General features: G+C 36.4%; 1 protein-coding gene across 7 annotated transcripts in view; it reads right to left on the bottom strand.

The window, feature by feature from the left end:
* The window catches only part of UBE3D (ubiquitin protein ligase E3D), a 155,285-nt gene that overhangs the window by 97,642 nt on the left and 36,437 nt on the right, over window positions 1-21,206 (bottom strand). For all 7 annotated transcript variants that reach the window (XM_082731700.1, XM_082731702.1, XM_082731703.1 and 4 more), the window contains 4 exons: window positions 21,064-21,133; window positions 12,241-12,310; window positions 11,151-11,259; window positions 9,146-9,309 (listed from right to left, as the gene is read on the bottom strand). In XM_082731700.1, the coding sequence (XP_082587826.1) occupies window positions 9,146-9,309; window positions 11,151-11,259; window positions 12,241-12,310; window positions 21,064-21,133 (413 nt within the window). The remainder of the gene's footprint in view (window positions 1-9,145; window positions 9,310-11,150; window positions 11,260-12,240; window positions 12,311-21,063; window positions 21,134-21,206) is intronic.

Raw genomic sequence — 21,206 nt, 5'->3', positions numbered from 1 at the left:
TTACCTAATAATAAAATCTTTAAGAGGCGCCTGGCTGGCTCAGTCGCTTAAGCTTCTAACTTCAGCTCAGGTTATGATCTCAGGGTTCTGAGATCAAGTCCCACATCAAGCACTGTGCCCAGAGTAAAGTCTGTTTCTCCCTCTTCTTCTGTTCCTCTGCCACCCCCCGCTTGTGCACTCACTTGCACTCATAAATAAATGAAATGTAAAAATAAAATAAAATCCTTAAAAAAAAACAGAAAATGATTGTTTGTGAGAATGTGGAGAAATTAGAAGAGCTCTTAGTGGGAATGTAAAATGCTGCAACTACCATGGAAAACACTGTGGAGGTTCCTCAAAAAATTAAAAATAGAACTACCATTTGATCCAGTAATCACACCTCTGGGTATATCTCCAAAAGAACTGAAAGCAGGATCTCAGAAAGATATTTACACACCCAAGTTCAAAGCAGCACTATTCATAATACACAAAAAGCAGCCCAAATGTCCACTGACGGATGAATGGATAAACAAAAAGCGATACACACACACACACACACACACACACACATACTGCAATAGCACTCAGTCTTGAAAAGAGAAGCAATCTTGTTACATGCTACAACACAGATGAACAACCTTAAGGACATTATGCTACGTGAAATAAGCCAGTTATACAAAGACAAATACTCCATGATTCTACTTACATAAAGTATCTAAAGTAGTCAGTGTTGTGAACTGAATTGTGCTCCCCCAAAATTCTTATGTTGAATATGAACTAGAGTTAGGGCTCTAGCCCCCAAAGGGATGGTATTTGAAGATAGGGCCTTTCAAAAAGTACTTAGTTAAATGAGGTCATAAGAATGGGGCTCTACTCAGAACTGCTGTCCTCATGAGAAGAGAAAGAGAAGCAAGATCTCCTCTCCGTCTCTACTACTTCCCTATCTACTCTCTCTCTGCTCTCACAGAAAGAAGGGGCATGTGAGGACACAGGGAGATGGTGGCTGTTTATTAGCCAGGAAGAGAGGCCTCACTAAAAACCAATCTTGATGGCACCCTGATCCTGGACTTCCAGCCTCCAGAACTTTTGAGAAAATAAGTTTCTCATTTTTTTTTTTAAAGATTTTTATTTATTTATCAGAGAGAGAGAGGGGGAGAGAGTGAGCACAGGCAGACAGAATGGCAGGCAGAGGCAGAGGGAGAAGCAGGCTCCCTGCTGAGCAAGGAGCCCGATGTGGGACTCGATCCCAGGACGCTGGGATCATGACCCGAGCCAAAGGCAGCGGCTTAACCCACTGAGCCACCCAGGCGCCCCAAGTTTCTCATTTTTAAATCATACTGTCTTTGGCATTTTGTTTTGACAGGCCTGGCAGACTAATATAGTCAACTTCTGAAAAACAGAAAACAGAATGGTAGTTACCAGGGGCTGGGGGCAGCGGGAAAAGGAGTTGTGTAATGTAGAGTTTCGGCTGCAGAATGTTAAAGTTCTGGAGAACTTTCACGACATGTATGTGAATATACTTAACATCACTGAACTGTATACTTAAAAATGGTTAGGATGGTATATTTTATACTACGTGGTTTTTACCCATTTAAAAAAATAAAGCAGAATTTCAATTTTTCTGCTAAAAAGGAGAACACAGATTTAAAAGTACTATTTCACAAATAAAAACAATTACTAATATTATTTTATGCACATGAAATGTATATGGGTGTGATTTATGTGTTTCTATTTCATTAGAAAAAGCAATATGGGGGTGCCTTGGTAGCACAGTTGGTTAGGAATCTGACTCTTGGTTTCGGTTCAGGTCCTGATCTCAGGGTCATGAGATCAAGCCCCAAGTCAGAGCACAGAGCCTGCTTCAGTTTCTCTTTCTCTCCCTCTGCCCCTCCTCATCATGCTCGCTTACTCCTGCTTTCTTTCTCTCTCAAAAATAAATAAATAAATCTTTTTTAAAAAGCAATAATGACAACTGTCTTAAGGCAAAACAACACTTCCTTTTTAGAAATAATTTTTACCAAGACAGAACCAACAAAGGAAAGCCTAGTTAGTTTACAAATTATAATCTCTAAATTCGCCAAAACTAGCAGTGAGTATAACGTATCATCATTTCCTCCTCAATATATTTTGCCAAAAAATGCTTCTAAATTGTGGAACACAGAATAATTCTCAGTTCAAATTCTCCAGATTTTTTATCATGTATTTTATCTTTCAAAAAACAAGGGAAGAGTTACTACTAGTACTCAAACTCATTTAATTTAAATAATGAAGAGAATTCAATTCAGCTTTTTAAAAAACCCACTTTTTTACACTTATTGATTACATTCCTGTTAGTTCTTTTCTCTTAAATACATAAGAACAAAGGAATTGAAACCTCTAAAATTCTTCATCATTCCTTACTACAAATAAATCTATTTTTCATGTTTCCCTAAGAGAAAATGAGAGAAGTGTAACAATAATCATATAATATTTGTAGTTAGCCAGTTTACTCTAAGTTAACCTGGGGGATTATAGAGGTTAGTAGCCATGCTGCAGTAAAACTTTTCTTATTCGCTGGCCTAAATAAAATTTCAAGAAAACTGTGGGCTGTGAAACCCAGAGGGAAGGGTAGACACAACTTGATTTCAGGAGATAGACTATGACAGTGCTTTTCAACTTTGGCACTACTGGCATTTTGGGCTGGATAATTCTTTGTTATAGAGGCTCTCTGAGATGTGCTCGCTTCGGCAGCACATATACTAGAGGCTCTCTGAGGCATTGTAGGATATTTAAGAGTATCCTGGGCTTAATAGTCACATGAAAATTTGCTCAACATCCCCTGGCATCAGGGAAATACAAATCAAAACCACAGTGAGATACCATCTCACACCAGTCAAAATGGATAAAAATTAACCAGTCAGGAAATGACAGACTTTGATGAGGATGTGGAGAAAGGGGAACCCTCCTACACTGTTGGTGGGAATGCAAGCTGGTGCAGCCACTCTGGAAAACGATATGGAGGTTCCTCAAAAAGTTGAAAATAGAGCTACCCTATGACCCAGAAATCGCATTACTGGGTATTTACCCTAAAAAAATACAAATGTAGTGATCTGAAGGGACATATGCAGCCCAATGTTTACAGCAGCAATGTCAACAATAGCCAATCTATGGAAAGAACCTAGATTTCCATCAACAGATAAATGGATAAAGAAGATGTTTCATTTATATATATGTATGTATGTGTGTGTGTGTGTAATATATATATATATATGAATACTATATATATATATGAATATGAATATATATATATATGAATACTATGTAGCCATGAAAAATGAAATATTGCCATTTGCAATGACAAGTATGGATCTAGAGGGTGTTATGCTAAGTGAAATAAGCCAATCAGAGAAAGACAATTATCATATCTCTCTGATATGAGGAATTTGAGAGGCAGGGTGGGGGGTCGGGTGGAGAAGGGAAGGAAAAAATCAAACAAGATGGACCGGGGAGGGAGACAAACCATGAAGACTCTTAATCTCAGGAAACAAACTGAGGGTTGCTGGGGGTTCGGGGTGGGTAGGGATAGGGTGGCTGGGTTATGGACTTTGGGGAGGGTATGTGCAACAGTGAGTGCTGTGAAATGAGTAAGACTGATGATTCACAGACCTGTACCTCTGAAGTAAATAATACATTATATGTTAATAAAAAAAAATGCCCCCCCCCAAGAAGAGTATCCTAGGCTTTACTTACTAGATTCCAATAGCACCTCAAGTTGTAACAATAAAAAATGACCCAGACATTGACAAATATCCCCTAACAGCAAAATTACTCCAATGGAGAGACTATGAGGCCATGGATGAATTGATGAATTAGCACAATTAAACTGCAGACATTAATTTAGGTTAATGTTGAAAGTTAACATTTAGGATCTAAACTCGGATATGTAAACCAAACAAGTAAGTTGTAGGATAACTGTGGGTAGGGGATAGGGGAATAAAAAAACAATAGACTTCAAAATGTTAAGAGACATGTGTGCCTATTACTAGAAAGAAATAACATTCTAAATATATTACCTGCCACTTTTTGTGTGTGCTCAAGGAACTAAAACCATAGTTACATTTGCTATTTTCCTCTTTTAGACTGCCATCTGGCAATCCACACTTCCACTAAAAAAATAAAAATAAAAAAAATAAAATTGCAGTCGATTGGACTAAAATAGTTAATGTACCACCCCACGTGCCAAAAATATGCCAGGGAGTCTATAGTTTACTCAGTAATGCCCCCAAAGAAAGAAACTAATGTCTCTTAAACATCAATGTCCTTAAAGACAAAAGCAAGTAACTCACAGGATGCTTACCAAATGTATGAAGTTCCTTTACTACCTTTGGGGGATACATAGTCAACCAATAGTAAAAGAAAAAGCAAAACAAAAAAAGTTACATACAATAGGCAAACTGAACTCATCAAACTCATTTATTATGACCCCAATACATAACATACAAAGTTTTGAAAAAAAGTCCACTAATCAAATACAGCAGAACACAACTAACTATAGTCCTTGTATTTCCAGTGTCACGGGGATTTGTTAAGAATGAGTGAAATAATGAGATAGTACACTGAATCCCTGCCACTCTCTAGAAAGGCAGTGTAAAGATTCTTCACAATAATGGATATAGGTTCACCACTGTAACTTAATCTACTACCAATTCCCTTTCCTTAGCACCCAAAAGCTGTCAAAAGACAAACTGGCACGTCCAAACTGGTATGCCCTCTGAGTTCTCTTTCACGAATCCATAAAAGCAGACTATGGTAACAAGACCCTACAGTCACCATAGATGAATAGTAATTATCAAATATAAAGATGAGCAGAAAACAATGAACCATTCACTTAACAAATGTTTTGTTAAATGTTTTGTTAAATGGAGGAGGAGGAGGAGGAGGAGGAGGAGGAGGAGGAGAAGAAGTCATCTAGATGTAGTAATGAGCAAGATAGATGAGGTCCTGATTCACATCAAGTATACATCCAAGCCCAGGAATTCTAGTGGAAGCATCAAACATTTGAAAAAAGCAACATCATGAAATAAAGTATCAAATACAAAGAATCTTTCAAAGAGAACAGTTAACACCCAAAGGAAAGACTTAATGGAAAAAACAGAAGACTTGAAGCATCACTATTATTCTCAGATATTGAGGGAATACTTCATTTGTAAGATAAGAACAGATTGTGAAAGGAGAAAATTCTGAATAAACACTAAAATTTATATATATGTGTATGAAATCTTAGAAAAACAAAGATAAAGAGAAATCCTATAGGTTTTCAGAGAGATAGAAGAGATTATCAGGTATTCAAGGACTGGCTACAGTTCAACTTTAAAAGAACTATGAAAAGGCATATTTTATCAAAGCAAACAATGAAACAAAGACCATAAAGTAAAGAACGAAGGGCAAAAAGGGCAAAAAAAATACTATAACACTATTTATAAATATTTTTAAAACATCAAATATTTTTAGGAAATAGACATACAATAAAAATATAAAGACATTTATGGCCGCCATGGGGGAGGGCTTCTTTAAGAAGAAGGAACCACTAGCAGCAGAATCATAGATGATCTCAACACAGAAGGGAGTGCATGAGACAGGGAAGAAGAAATGTGAAACTTTATTAAAAGTCTTTTCTTGGGGCGCCTGGGTGGCTCAGTGGGTTAAAGCCTCTGCCTTTGGCTCAAGTCATGATCCCAGGGTCCTGGGATCAAGCCCTGCCTAGAGCTCTCTGCACAGCGGGGAGCTTGCTTCCTCCTCTCTCCCTCCCTGCTTCTCTGCCTACTTGTAATCTCCATCAACAAACAAACAAACAAAAAGAGTCTTTTCTTGCTCTGGTGAAGAGTGTGGATATGAGTTAAATCTAGAAATTGATAAAAAAGAAAGTTTAAATACATATGTTAAAAGTTTCAGGTTAACCACTAAAAATCACCTTGAAATAGATATTTTTTTTACTTCTAAATCATCAAGAAATGATACAGAGAAGACAATCAGTGTAAAAGACCATAGACTAAGTTCAACTAAATCAATAATCACAGTAAGTGTGGGTTAAATTCACTTTTACAATAGACTGCCATATTGGAGTTTGTTTTCGCCTGTTTTTTGTTTGTTTTTTAATGGACCATTTATATTTGCTTTATTCCAACACCCACCAAATATCTATATCTTTGGCTAATTCTTTTTTTTTTGGGCACGTACTAGTTTTTTTTAAGATTTAAATTCAATTAATTAACCCATAGTATATTATTGTTTCAGGGACATAGGTTTGTGATTCGTTAGTCTTATATTATACCCAGTGCTCATAACATCACATGCCCTCCTTAACGTCCATCACCCAGTTACCCCATCCCCCCACCCACTACCCCTCCAGCACCTCTCAGTTTGTTTCCTAAGAGTCTCTTTTTTTTCCTCTCTGGTTTCATCTTGTTTCATTTTTTTCCTCTCTTCCCCTATGATCCTCTGCCTTGTTTCTTAAATTCCACGTTATCAGTGAGATCATATGATAATTGTCCTCTGAATTCATCTGTTTGGTTTTTTTAAAATTTTTCAATTTAAGTAGGCTGCACACAATGTAGGGCTTGAACTCAGGACCCTAAGATCAAGAGTCGCATGCTCTACTGACTGAGCCAGCCAGGTGCCCCAGTCAGTTTCAAAATATCCACCTACCTAGTTTATAAGGTACATGTTAGCAAGACACATACCTAAGACAAAATAACACAGGACAGCTGTAAAAAAATGAATGGAAAAAATTCCCCTTTTCCATGGGGCTTCTATTTCAAGACCCCCCAGTGGATTCCTGAAACCGCAGAGAGTACCTAACCTTATATATATTATGCTTTTTTCCTATACATACATACCTCTGATAAGGTTTAATTTATAAATCAGGCATGGTAAGAGATTAACAATAACTAGTAATAAAATAGAACAATTACAATGATATGTAAACGTGATCTCTTTCTCTCTCAAAATACCTTCTTGTACTGAACTCTCCCTTCTTACAATGGTGATGATGCGAAATGACAAAATACCTATGTGATGAGGTGAAGTGAGGTGAGTGATGGAGACACCTTGACCTAGCTAGCTATGACTGACCCTCTGACCATACATCAGGAGGAGGGTCATCTGCTTGTGGATGGCAGGTACCACAGGTGAGAAACCACAGAGCATGAAACTGCAGGAAGAGGGGACTACTGTACACCAAATTAGTAATTTTTAAAAAAAAGAAAGTAAATATAATATTAACATTAGGCAAACTGGAATTAAATGCATCAAATGGGAGGAGAGCAAAATCTCTCATGGATAAAATATGCAACTAGTCAACATGTCATGGCACAAACATTTATGTACCTAAAAACAGCTTCAAAACATATAATGCAAAAACTGATATCAAAATCAGAACAAAAAAACTTCTATAATCATAGTGTGATTTAATATACCCCTCTCAAAAATGCACATTTCAAAGGAATAAACAATGTGAAAGGTTTTAATAAGCTTCACTATGTAAGTCTAAATATATAAAAATACACACACGCACAAACACACACAATAGAGGATACAAGCAACCAACAGCTTAAAACATGACTATGTATTAAGGCCACACATGCACTGAAGTCCCCAAAGTATCAAAGCTAAGTGATAGTCTCTGATCATACCTCAAAACAACACCAGGGTAATCATCTGGACTGTTTCATTTAGCCTAGCATCAGATGGGCAAAAATCTAAATGGCAGTTTGTGAGGCTTCAGGGAAGGGGCATTTATAGAAACCTTAGGTAGGAGTATAAATGGCCACTGCCTTTTTTACACAGTAAGTTGATACTATCTGTCAAAATTTTAAAGTCATACCTTTGCCACAGCAATTCTACTTCTAGAAATCCCTCATAAAATAAGTACACATAATTACAGAACAAATTTGTGTAACAACACAGTGCAATGCTAATTATAGCAGGAAAATAGTAATAACCCAAGAATCTAACAACAGAAAAATAGTTAAATTATTTATAGTATATCCATTTCATAAAATGCCAAGCACTGACATGGAAAGAATCTCCAAGACACTACAGTGTTGCCTTTTTTGTTGTTGTTGTTTAAGTGTAAAAAATACATCTGTATCATTCAAATTATGTTAGGATAAAAAATAAATAGAAAAAGGAGTTGAAGAATACACAACATACTTTTACTTCCGGAGAGGGACATGGTGGAGAACTTTTATATTTTACTTTACGTATGTCTCAACTGTTTGAATATTTTATGATTTGTACTGCTTGTACAATCCAAAAGAGAAAAGAGCGATTTTTCAAAATTTCTTATTTACTCCCCAGAAAAAGACTGGGATCTTCCTGTTCTTATTACAAATTTGATCAAACTCATTGGAGAGAACAGAACAAGGGTAAACTTCTAAGTGTTCCCTCTGCCAAAACATTGTTCTCTCAGATAAGGCTCACTCCTTCACTTCCTTCGAGTTTTCCACTTAAAATATCATCTTATCTGAGAAAACTTCCTTGACTTTTCAATATAAAATGACAACCTCTCACACCTATTCTACTGCCCCCCTCCCCCCGCCGACTACTTTGCCTTGCTTTCTATTTCACTAGAGTACTTTCAATACCTGTGTCTTAGTGTCCCTATCTCTAAAATGAGGGTGATAACAGTACCTATCCCACAGGTTGATGCTACGCTCAGTGAGCCAGAGCCCTCGGAGGAGTGCCGGGCTCTCAGTAGGAGCCCCGTCAGTCCATAATTTTATGCCACTTTTGCGGATGGTCCACCTTCCCCCTATTACAATGACACACCCAGGAAAGAAAGGACTGTGATTTGTTCCCAATTGCATCCTGAATGTCTGGAAAGTGCTTTTATCAGTAAATACTCATAGCTGTTGATGCTTGATTTAGCACTGCAGCCATATGCACAGACAGCTGAGATAACAAGAAAAAGATCAATTATTTTCAGTAAAAGTAAGCTTTCTGCAACTAACATGAATCATCTGTATTAATTCACTCTACTTTAAAGCATAATATTTAGCAGTAGGACTCCTAGAAGCTTCAAATAGGGAGTTGGTATGGTACCATTTAATTCATTAATTTCTCAACACCAAATGGCAAAAGAAACTAAAACATAATGTGGAATGAGAAAAATGAAAGCACAACTTACTCTGCATTCCTGTTTTTGATGCATGGCTGGTAGAGGACCTTGACAGCATTCCAGGCAGAACAGGAATCTGCCTTCAAGTTATCTTCCAACAGGGGGAACTTTTTGATACTTTTGGAACTTCCCAAAGATTCAATCACCAGACTATCTGAGTTTAAAAGCCATAGCTAAAGATACAGAGAGAAAGGTCCAAGTATAAGGATATTATCATCAACCTATCTGTATCTCATACCACTAAAAACAAAATACACACAAAACTATAAAAACACCAGAAAAAAAAAAAAAAGACAGGAGAACCCTGAAATAATTTTTAAGTATGGTAAGTCTTTCAAAGTGTAACATCTGGTAGAGCTGCTGAGATCATAAAGTTTAAAAAAAAAAAAAAGAAAACCAATTAGGAGAAAATATTTAATATGTAGATAACAAAGTTATGATCTGTTATATATAGAGTTCCCAGGAATTAAGAAGGGGGTAAAAACAGCCCAACAGAAATAAAGGCAAAGAATATGAACAGAAGTAACAGAAGAAATAAGTGATGAACATACATAAAAATGTTAATAATAAGGAAATGTATAAATTATATGCCACCATTTTTCACTTATTAGATTGGCAAGTACAGAAAGAGGGTGACATTCAGTTCAATAGAGGAGTTTGACTTGCCGGTGGAAGAGGGTTTTTTGGGATTTGGATGCATGTTGTTCATTGAGGGGCTCAGCTGGAGTCAGACTTCAGCTTGATCCCATGGGGAGCTCTGATGCAAGAATGACACCTACATTGTCTGTCCCACTTCGAGACAGGAAGCCTCTGCTTTCTGTACCCCAGGGTCAAATCACTGGTAGTAGACTGACCAGGGCAGGGGCAGGGAAGACCTGACTTCCTGAACAAGGCGGCACCTGTCATGTGAGGGCATGCCTCTGGAGACAAAGCAGCTGAGCACCATTAGCAGCCCACATGTCTCAGCAGCTGGGAAATGGGTGCACCAGCCTGAGTAAGGAGGACCTGGGCGGGGTACCAAGAATGTCTCACTACATGGGACAAATGAGTACATTTTCTGGTGGGTGATAATCACCAGTTTAAAAAACACAAATTCTAATACCATCTTAGATTAGAAAGGTCTATTTCTAAAGAAGTACTAAAACACACATGCAAAGATTATTTTGAAGCACTCATTTCTTTAACAGCCACACATTGGAATTCTAGGCATTAAAGACCCTAGTCTATATTTACAACACAAGGAACAATCCTTATGATATACTGTTGAGTGTAGTAAACATGATAAAGAAAAATGCTCGTCATGTGATTTGGGTACGTTTCACAAACAGAAATGCAGGAATGTGAGTATATGAACAAGAGAGCTATACACAGAGAGGAAGAAGACGCTGATGGACACACCATACCGTTAGTAATATTTACCTTCAAATCCTACGATACAGCAAGACGAGGAGAGAAGAAAAGTTGGGGGAATAACACTTCTTTTACATTCCTCATGTTGTCTGAATGTTTCAAGAAGGTATTACTTTTATAACAAACAGGTTTTTTTAATTTAGTTTTTTAAAGATTTTATTTATTTGACAGAAAGAGAGGCCTCATGTTAAGCATTCTCAACCCATACACACACACAAAAACAGGGACAAAAGAACATATTTTAAACAGAAGTGTATCAAAGGGGAAAAATCCATAGGGGGAAAAAAGTGACAGAAACAGAATTAAGTTAAAGTGACCAACAAAAGCCATTAACAACTTAGAGTAAAGAACTTTATTTTGTGGTGTGAGCAGGAATCAGGTTTTATTTCTTTCTATATCCCCAGTACCTAGCACAAAGAGGCACTTGATCTATTGTTATCAAATTAAGGGAGTTGATTTTGAATTAAACTGATATTACAAACTCAAATTTCTGATCATTTCTTTTCTAGACCTGAGACGTAAAGAAAAAAGAATGGCAAGACTAACACATTTCGGAGACCCTGGATTACCACGCTACAGAAAGCTGGGAGAAATCACTTCTTACCAGGATGTACGCTTTGCCATCATGACCTTGAATAGTGAATCTGAAAGTGCTTCTAGCAGTGGAGAGTTCCACTAGACACTGGGCAATAACACTCTGTACAAACTGAGACCTGTTTGAATAGAAATAAATTTTCACAATGTGCCTCTCATAATAACTCTAACTGGCAAAAGGACCCAAAAATACCCAGAGGGTACCTAAAAGGCAGACGTGTGTGCAGCCTGACTTTTCTATATGCTGCCCATCCCTTCGCAGACTGTGCTAATGTGGATTTTAATATATTTTAATGTATTTGTGTTTCCTCCAGTCTTCTTATAACCTGTTCTCCAATCCTTAACACAATCGCCATCCCAAGCCTAACTATTCCCCTTGACTGAATAAAAAATACTGTATTAGTCAAGTCAATATTCCATTTGTGCTGCCCCACATTAAACAGTAAGTTAAAAAAAGAAGGTGAGGTATTTCGTCCCAAACATTAGACAGTATTATATCTGATGTCTTCCACTTGCATCCATCCCCTCAAAGAGTCAGAGCTGAGGCACAGAATCAAAATATTTACAGGAGGATAAGTTTTAAGGTTATATTCAGATTGCCATAATTTCTAGATATCCATAAATAAACTGAAACAGTTAACTTCTGTTTGCAAAATAAAAAGATTCAAAAGAAAGAAAAAGCTAATGGATTTAGTGGCTAAGTAACTTTTTTTTTGAAAACACAGGAGTCAGCTGAAAACTGACTCATGTTTTAAATTTAAATAAGTCAAATTAATCCCAGAAATAATTATTCAAAAACCTATTGGTGATTAAGTTATGAGGTCCTGGATATATGACAAATAGAAAGAAGCACAAAAAATTTTCAGGTTTAGAAGATTTATATGATGAGCACATTTATTTATGCCACTATATAATAAACAAACAATAAATGAATCCTCAAGTCTTTTGTATGTGTGGTTTGGTTCAACTGCCTCAAAAACCTTTATTTTTCTTTTCCAAATAAAGAGAGGTATAAATAAAAATGAATACCCAAATAATTAATTGTACCTATCATTCTCCACATTTGAAACTGCAGAATAAACTTAATTTGCTATTTGTACCTTGGTATGATAGAAAATTTTCTTTCAGATGGCTGAATAATTATCTCCGTCATATAAAACTTGGTGGTTTCTAGAAATAAAAATAAGAAAATTAAAATCTAATTTTAAATTTTAAAACATTTTTATGGTGGGCATACTGGTCCTAATTACAATATCCCAAACTAAATATTTTGTATACATACTGGTAAAATTCACTTTCAGTAAAAATTTTCCCAAAATGACTTAGTGTAAGACACCAACAAGACACAAGGAGAGCATCCTGAGACTTAGGGGGGCCTGGTGCTTTAGAACACATGCCCAAATGAATCCTGGCACAGCGACGCTCTGTTCACATGCATGTAAGGTTAGAAAAATCAGCCACATTACAGCCATAGCTCACTTAGTAGAAACTAGTCATTTACTTCGCCATTTCTATAGTCACAAACCTAGGAGTCACTGGAAAAGGCTTTTGAATCACAGTGTCCCAAAGCCCATGAAAAGATGCTGTAAACCTCACTTTAGTATTTCCCAGAATCTCACTGAGTCTATTAATGCATAATTCCCAACAAATCTGGTTATCTAATTACTTAGTTTATAGAAAAATTTGAACAGTAAACTAAGTATCTTATAGAAATGAATAGAAACATAACCATTCTGAATTTTTAAAAAATCCATGAAAAATGTTTCATTTCATTAGTAATAAAGGAAATACAAATTAAAAGGAGATATTCTGCAGCATCAAAAAATATTTGTGAATGACAAAACACAGCAATGATGATGATATGGAGAAATGGGTACGCTTAGACACATATTGCTATCAGAACTGCTAATGATACATTTCTGGAAAACCACTTAATGAAGACCTTAAATATATTCTGATGTCATCATTAAACACCTAAGAATTTATCTCAAAGAAATATTCATACCTATAAAAATGTTTGTATTAATTAAACTGAAAACAAATTCTCTAAAAATTGAGAATGGTTGGGCTAAACAACTACACATTAAGGCAAGTGAATTCTATGCAATCATTGAGAATGGTGTGCCAAATAATTTTAATTGTCTAAGTAAAATGGAGAGTTATTCTCAGTACATTTTCTGAAAATGTTTTCAATTGTTCAATATAACATACAAAAAAAGGCAAAAAAATCAATAGACAGTTTAACAGCATATTACATATCTAGAGCCATGATGATGAATTGATCTACTTCTCCTTTACGTTCAACTTTTCATTTTGCTATTTTGAAATCATGTTACTAGATGCAGAATTGCACCTTTTAACATTATGAAGTGATCCCTTCCATTCTAGCTGCTGTTGAACTATAACTTAATTCTATAACTTTAATCCTATAAGATACTGTTATTATGGCTTTATGCAGTTAGCATCCCCTTAAAGTCTCCCACATAACTACCACTGTCTATACCAATCCTTCTTGAATTTAGACCTTCTATTTGGGATGATTTTCTTCTATTCTATAAAGATAGAATTCTATTCTTCCACAAGTACAATTTCTTTTAATAAAAAAAAAACCCAAACCAATAGAAATGAATTATTATAGTTTTTGTCAGGAAACATCTTAGTCTTGATTCACAGGAGAACATTTGCACCATATAAAATCCTAGGTTAACAGTTTTTAACCTTTGTTCACAATGACGCTTGGATTCCATTATCTTCAAACTTTCATTATTACTGGGACGCCTGGGTGGCTCAGTTGGTTGGGCAGCTGCCTTCGGCTCAGGTCATGGTCCCAGCGTCCTGGGATCGAGTCCCACATCGGGCTCCTTGCTCAGCAGGGAGCCTGCTTCTCCCTCTGCCTCTGTCTGCCATTCTGTCTGCCTGTGCTCGCTCTCTCCCTCTCTCTCTGATAAATAAATAAAATCTTTAAAAAAAAAAAAAACTTTCATTATTACTGCTCCTTTGAAAGTGATGTCATTTTTCTTCAATTGTTTTTAAGATGTTCTGGTTTTTGTTTGTTTTGCTGTATCATTCTATATGTCTCACTATAGACTTCTTTTCATCTCACTTGGGTTTCATTTAATTAGAATTCTTGCACCTCCTCAACCTTAAGCTTACTGTTTCTATCACTTTTGTAAAATTCTTAGCAATTACCTCTTCAAATATTGCCGCTATTATTTCTTTTCCTTCTATAAGTCAAACTAAAAATAGATTAGAGTACAAACGTTCCTCAAAAAGTTAAAAATAGAACTAACCTACGATTCAGCAATTGTAAAACTAGGTATTTACCCAAAGAATTAAAAAAACAGTAATTTAAAGCGATATATGCACTCTGTTTATAGCACCATTATCAACAACAGCTAAATTATGGAAAGAGCCCAAATGTCCGGTGACTGTTGAATGGTGGTGTATACACACACACACACACACACTGAAATATTACTCAGCCATAAAAAGAATGAAATCTTGCCATTTGCAACAATGTGGATAAAGCTAGAGAGTATTATGCTAAGTAAAGTAACTCAGACAAGGACAAATACCATATAATTTCACTCATATGTGAACTTAAGAAACAAAACAAATGGGGGTGCCTGGGTGGCTCAGTCAGTTAAGCATCAGACTCTCAATTTTGGCTCAGGTATCTGGCTTGACACTCAGTGTGGAGCCTACTTAAGATTCTGTCTCTCCTACCCCTCTGCACACTACTCCACTCTCTCCCTCTTAAAAAAATTTCATAGAGGAAAATAAAAAAACAGATTCTTAACTACTAAGAACAAACTGATGGTTACGAGACTGGAGATGGGTAAGAGGATGGGTTAAACAGGTGATGGGAATTAAGGAGGGCACTTGTTTAATGAGCACCAGGTATTGTATGTAAGTGCTAAATCACTAAACTATACACTTGAAACTAATATTACAGTGTATGTTCACTGGAATTTAAGTAAAAACTAAAAAAGCAAAAAAAAAAATGTTAGATTTTCTTGGTGTATGTTTTACATCTTACTTTCTCCTCTATTTTTGCCTTCTTGTCTTTCTGTGCTGGATTATGGATTCTTCTTCTTATCTACTTTCTATTTATGAATTCTTTTCCAAGTTGTACATAATCTGCCTTTAAGTCATCCACTAAAGGGGAGCTTCGGTGGCTTAGTTGGTTAAGCATCTGCCTTCGGCTTAGGTCACGATCCCAAGATGCTGGGATTGAGCCCCACATCGGGTTCCTCATTCAGCGGGGAGCCTGCTGCTCCAACTCTTCTTATGCCCCTCCCCCAGCTTGTGCTCTCTGTCAAATAAATAAGCAAAATCTTTTTAAAAATATCATCCACTAAATTCCAAATTTCCATTATATATATTTTTTAGAAATTCTATTGTAGATCTTTTCCAAATATGCTTGCTGTTGTTTCCTTTGCCTTTGATACCTTCAAACCTCTTATAATGTTCAATATAGGAAAGCATGATTGTTCGAGTTTACATGTGTTAATTCTAATAACAGAAGTCTGTTTCTGTTTGTTTGCTACTTTTGTTAGTTGTCGACGGAAGTCTAGTTTACTTGTGTACTTATTTATCTTTGGTTGTATGGGGAACACTGTACTTGACAAATTACTTGTGGGAATAATATGAGTTTTACAATGAAGGCATTTTACTCCAGAGGTGATTCGCATTTGCTTTTGCCAGGCATATGGGTGTTATAGCTATTCCAAGGCAGACTAACCAAGTTCAAGACTTGAAACTCCCTAAAGTACCAAAGAGTTGATACAGGTCTATAATTCCACAGGACTGTTCCACCTCCCATTCACCTTCACAGTAAGGGTTTGCCTCTTTAGGGTCCCAAAATTTTGTTCAGAGTTGTCTACTACATTCCCTTTTGGTGCAGTCTTTATATCCTTACGTCTCAAACCAATCAAAATAAAAGTTCTAGGTGCGCCTGGGTGGCTCAGTTGTTAAGCATCTGCCTTCAGCTCAGGTCATGATACCCAGGTCCTGGGATTCAGCTCCGCATTGATTACTCAGGGGGAAGCCTGCTTCTCCCTCTCCCACTCCCCCTTGCTTGTGTTCCCTCTGTTGCTTCATCTCTCCCTGTCAAATAAATATTTTAAATAAACACACATATAAATAAATAAAAGTTCAAATTTTAGAGAACTGGCATATTGCAGGGAAAAGGTGGATTCTTTTTTGCTAACCTTTGAGTTTGCTTGCTTAATTTACCCATATATTTTCTATTTATCTTGATCTTCATTCTTTCCTGTGGATTCCAGTCCATTTGTTTTCTTTCACTCCAGCCTGAAGAACCTTTTTTTTAGCATTTTTGTAGAGAAGATCTGCTAGTAATGTGTAACCTCCCTCTATATGAAAATGCTCTTAGTTTTGCCTTCATTTTTGAAGGGCGGTTTTGCTGGATATATAATTATTAGATGACAGGTTGTTGTTTTTTTTTTTTAAATTTCCTTCCAGCATTTTGAGTATCTCATTTTAATGTCTTCACTATTTCTGCAAAGAGTCAGCCTTAATTGTATCATGAAGTTCCCTGTATGTGATGCTTCATTTTTCTCTTGTACTTTTAAGATTCTTCATCTTTGGCTTTTATCAATTTGACTACAATGTGCCTGGGTGATGTGTTCTGTGTGTTTATCCTATTTTTCATTGCATTTCTTGGATCTAAAAGTTAATGAATTTCAGCAGATTTGCTAAGGTTTCAGTCACTGTTTTCTACAAATATTTTTTCATGAGTTATTCTTTTTCTTACCTCTGAGATTCCATTTACATATTAACTGAAACATTTTGATATTGTCCCACAAATCTCTGAGGTCCCATCCATTTTGATTCAGACTTTTTCCTCTCTGTTCTCTGCATTAATTTTTATTAATATACCTTCAAGTTCAATGATTATTTTTCTTCCTGTCATCTCAAATATGTAGTTTAGCTGATCTAATGAATTTTTTAGTTACTGTAGTTTTCAGCTCTGAAATTACCAATGGTTCTCTCTCTGTGAAGTTTCCAATTTGTTGAGATGTGCTATTATTTCACTGGAGTTCCCCCCGCTTTTAGCCGTATTTATAACAGCCACTTCAACATCTTTGTCTAATATTTGCACAAATCTAATATTTGCACTTATTCAGTACCTGTGTTTTGAGTCCCGTTTTTTAGTATCGATCACTTTTTTCCATTTATTTGTATGTCTAATAATTTCTAAATGGAAGTAGGACACTGTATGTAATATAATGTTGCTATTCTGGATTTTGTTTTGTTCTTTTAAGGGTTGTTGACTTATAATAGTCAATTAACTAGCCCAGACTCAAACTATGAAATATGTCTTCCCACAGAGTGTAGTCGCTAATGTTTCTGCTCAGTTTTATTTTGCTTAGCGTGGCTCCCTAGAGAGTATTCATTATACCTGCACAGGTTAGCTGTCAACAAATCCAGGGACAGGTTTTGATCAAATACCTCAAACCATTAACGCTCCCACCTTCTGCTGCCCAACTGTATGAGGATTGAGAAATGAAATCAAAGGCATGGGAAATGTGCAGGTCTCCCTGAGCTTTCAATTCTTATTGAACTCTCTGGAATCTACTGTGTGCATTTAACAGTCACCCAGAGCTCTGTGAAGAAGTTATTGTCTCAGCCCATCCCTTACTTTTTGCTTCCAAAATCTCCCTCTTAAATTTCTAGTTTCGGGACGCCTGGGTGGCTCAGTTGGTTAAGCAGCTGCCTTCGGCTCAGGTCATGATCCCAGCGTCCTGGGATCGAGTCCCACATCGGGCTCCTTGCTCCGCAGGGAGCCTGCTTCTCTCTCTGACTCTGCCTTCCACTCTGTCTGCCTGTGCTCGCTCTCACTCTCTCTCTCTTACAAATAAATAAATAAAATCTTTAAAAAAAAAAAAAAAATTTCTAGTTTCTCCTTTCCCTACCCTGAACCTTACATTATTATGTCTATAATGATATCATGGTAATGTTTCCTTTCTTGTTCAACCTTCCATTTTCCTGCAGTGAATAACTGCTTTCTTTTACATCTGTTTAGTTTTCCAAGCACTTTTACTTAACTCTTCTCATCTGATGAAATGGCTTATCTCAAGACTGTTACATGCAGTCAAACAAACCAAAGAATGTACCAGTTTCATTTTGTAATTGAAAAATGTTTATTGCAGTCTTCTCTCCTTCACTTCAAACCAGACTATTATTCCCAAGGCCTGCCCCGTGTGTCCCTCACCCTAGGTCTCCCTTATCTGTGTTAGATAATCTGTTCCTCAAATCCCACATCTTCTCTCTAAAGGTTAAATCCTTAGGTTTGGTGAGATATATCCTATGGTACATTTCTAAGGAAAATATACATTTGAGGTCTGTGTTTTGAGACACTGCATTTCCAAAGTTGTATGTGTTATCTTCATACTTGATTCGATAATTTGACTGTGGTAGAGTTATGGGTTAAAAATCTTTTTCCTTCCAAATTATGAAGGCATTACTTCACTGTCTTCTAGATTTCAACAATGCTGTTAAGAGTTCGATGTCATTCTAATTCCTGATCTCTTGCTTTTTTCCTCCAGAAACTTCTTCCTTGGTATTCAGAAATTACTCAATGATACAGCTTTGAGTAGCTCCCCAGGCACTGCATTAGTCATACTGGACGTGTAGTGGGCCCTTTCAGCTGAGAAACCAAAGCCCTAGCTCTGGAAAATAGCCTTGTAATTTTGTTGTTGTTGTTGTTGTTTAGCATTTCTGTTCTTTGGTAATTTCTTAAACTCTGTTGTCTCTATTCTTTCTTTCTAGAATTTCTATGAGCTAGAGGCTGAATATCCTAAAAGTCTCCATTCATTCATTCAACAAATATTTACTGGTACCCACTATATGCCGGATATTTAGTGCTGAGGTTACAGTGATAAATGAAATAGACAATATCTCTATCTTCAGGGAACTTACGTGATTATTTTTTTTCTGTAATTCCTTTCCGATTTTCAATCTCTGAATTTTGGTTCTGAGATAAAATAGTTCCTTAATTTATTTTCTAGTCTTCTGATTAGGTTTTTTAAGCAATCACATCTTTCCTTCTATATTCTTTGAATTATGGAGGCAGTATTATTCCATTTCTCTAAGAACATTATTTTTGTTCTGTTTTATACATACTCCAGTTCTCCTCAGTGCCTTAATTCTCTCTACTTCATTATTTCTTTACTTTTCTTTTACAGTCTCTTTTATAGTTGGAGGCTTGCTCGAGTATCTGTTGATTCTCAGCAATCCATTCGTATTTAAGGGTAAGATAATAAAATGCTAACAGGAAAACTCTCAGGTGTAGGTACAAGGCTTATTGACTATAGGATGGCTGAATCTAAGTTCACTTTATCATTGAAGGAAGCTTACAAATCAGAGTCTCCACATCTCTTCTCTGGTTGGTATCCTTCCATTTTTCAAGAAAGTGTCTTCTAAACTCCTGCCTTGAGAGTATAAGCAAGTTGTAAAGAGAGAAAGAATCTTAGGAGTCCTACAGCTCCATCTAAAAATTTTGAGTTAGGCATCCTTCCTCCAGCTCCTTGTCTCAGACTGCTTTCCCTATTACCTGCTGCCTCCAAATTCTGAGCAGACCAACTCTGTGGCTCTACCGTGGGCGCGAGCTCCCTCCTCACTCAGATGAACTACAGAGCTACCAAGTGTGCTACCATACTCTCAGCTTTACAGCTTTCAAAACAGTCTGTGTATACCTCTTGTTTACATCACTGTTGCTTCCTCTCCATGTTTCTTTGTCTCTGTGGATGTACATCTTTTTTATTCCTTAACTGATGTTTTAACTGGGCTTCAGGGAGAAGAGGAAAGAATTTAAAAAATCAATTCACCTAATTTGACTGAAAGCCTTAAAATGTTCTAAGTTGTTGGTTAAAGTGCTTGGTTTCATTCTCCAAAATGATGCTGAGGGTGGCATCCTTTAGCCCTACTCATTCTTCCTTTTCTGTTTCCTTTGAGCAAGTAACTACTTGCCAGATTCTGATAATTTTAAAATACAAACAAAAAAGACCACCATCTGCCTTCTTTTAGGTATACTAGCTTCACTTAAATCCCATCTTCTAGTTAATTATATTAAAAACAATTATTAATCACCTACAGAGCTGATGCAGAGTGTTGTAGCTCTCCAGACACTTTTAAACCTTATCTTTAAATAACGAGGTGATTTAATTATCAGGATTTTATTATATTTGAAAGTGGTATAACATAGACTTTACATAAATACAATGAACACTATTGGGAAAAGAACAGGAACAGAGTACAAAACTCAGAATGTGGTTTCTTTCATTTCAATCCCCAGCTCTAAAATACAGCCCTGAGGAAGAGGGCAGCCAAGAAAACTTCTTCATCTTCTCCATCAACCAATCCTGACTGAGGAGTTGTACTGAGAAAAAAGCTCCACTTTCCAGGTACAAACTTTATACTGTTGCTTTATATCCACAGAGAGGATATGAAATATTAAAAATGACCCAACTTCTCAATGCTTAAAACTCAAAACTATGTACTTATAAAGGTCAAAATACACAAACTTCTTGACGTGTTGGATGATATGTTAGGTAATTTCTATTTTTTTTAAAGATTTTATTTATTTATTTGACACAGAGAGAGATCACAAGTAGGCAGAGAGTCAGGCAGAGACAGAGAGAGGGGGAAGCAGGCTCCCTGCTGAGCAGAGAGCCCAATGTGGGGCTCGATTCTAGAACCCCGGGATCATGACCCGAGCTGAAGGCAGAGGCCTTAACCCACTGAGCCACCCAGGCGCCCCTAATTTCTATTTTAAAAATCACCAATTCTACAACATATATTAGTTATCTATCTTCCATACAGATTTCCTATAAAATCTCCTTCTACTCTTTTTTAACAAGAAGGCAATCATTTTGGCTTTTTTATTATAAAATTCTTACCTGATGACATGGTCTCTCCCAACATTACCTTGCAACGCTTACAAATTACTTTGGTATTTGCCTTTGGTTTCTGTAGAACAGAAAAATGTCATTTAAATGTCATTCAGCTTTTCTTAAAAGGAATATATAATTTTAACATAGTC

The sequence above is a fragment of the Mustela nivalis genome (assembly GCF_964662115.1).
Source record: "Mustela nivalis genome assembly, chromosome: 5".
Taxonomy (NCBI): Eukaryota; Metazoa; Chordata; class Mammalia; order Carnivora; family Mustelidae; genus Mustela; species Mustela nivalis.
The sequence above is the reverse complement of the archived record's forward strand: the minus strand, read 5'-3'. Positions and strand labels throughout refer to the sequence as shown.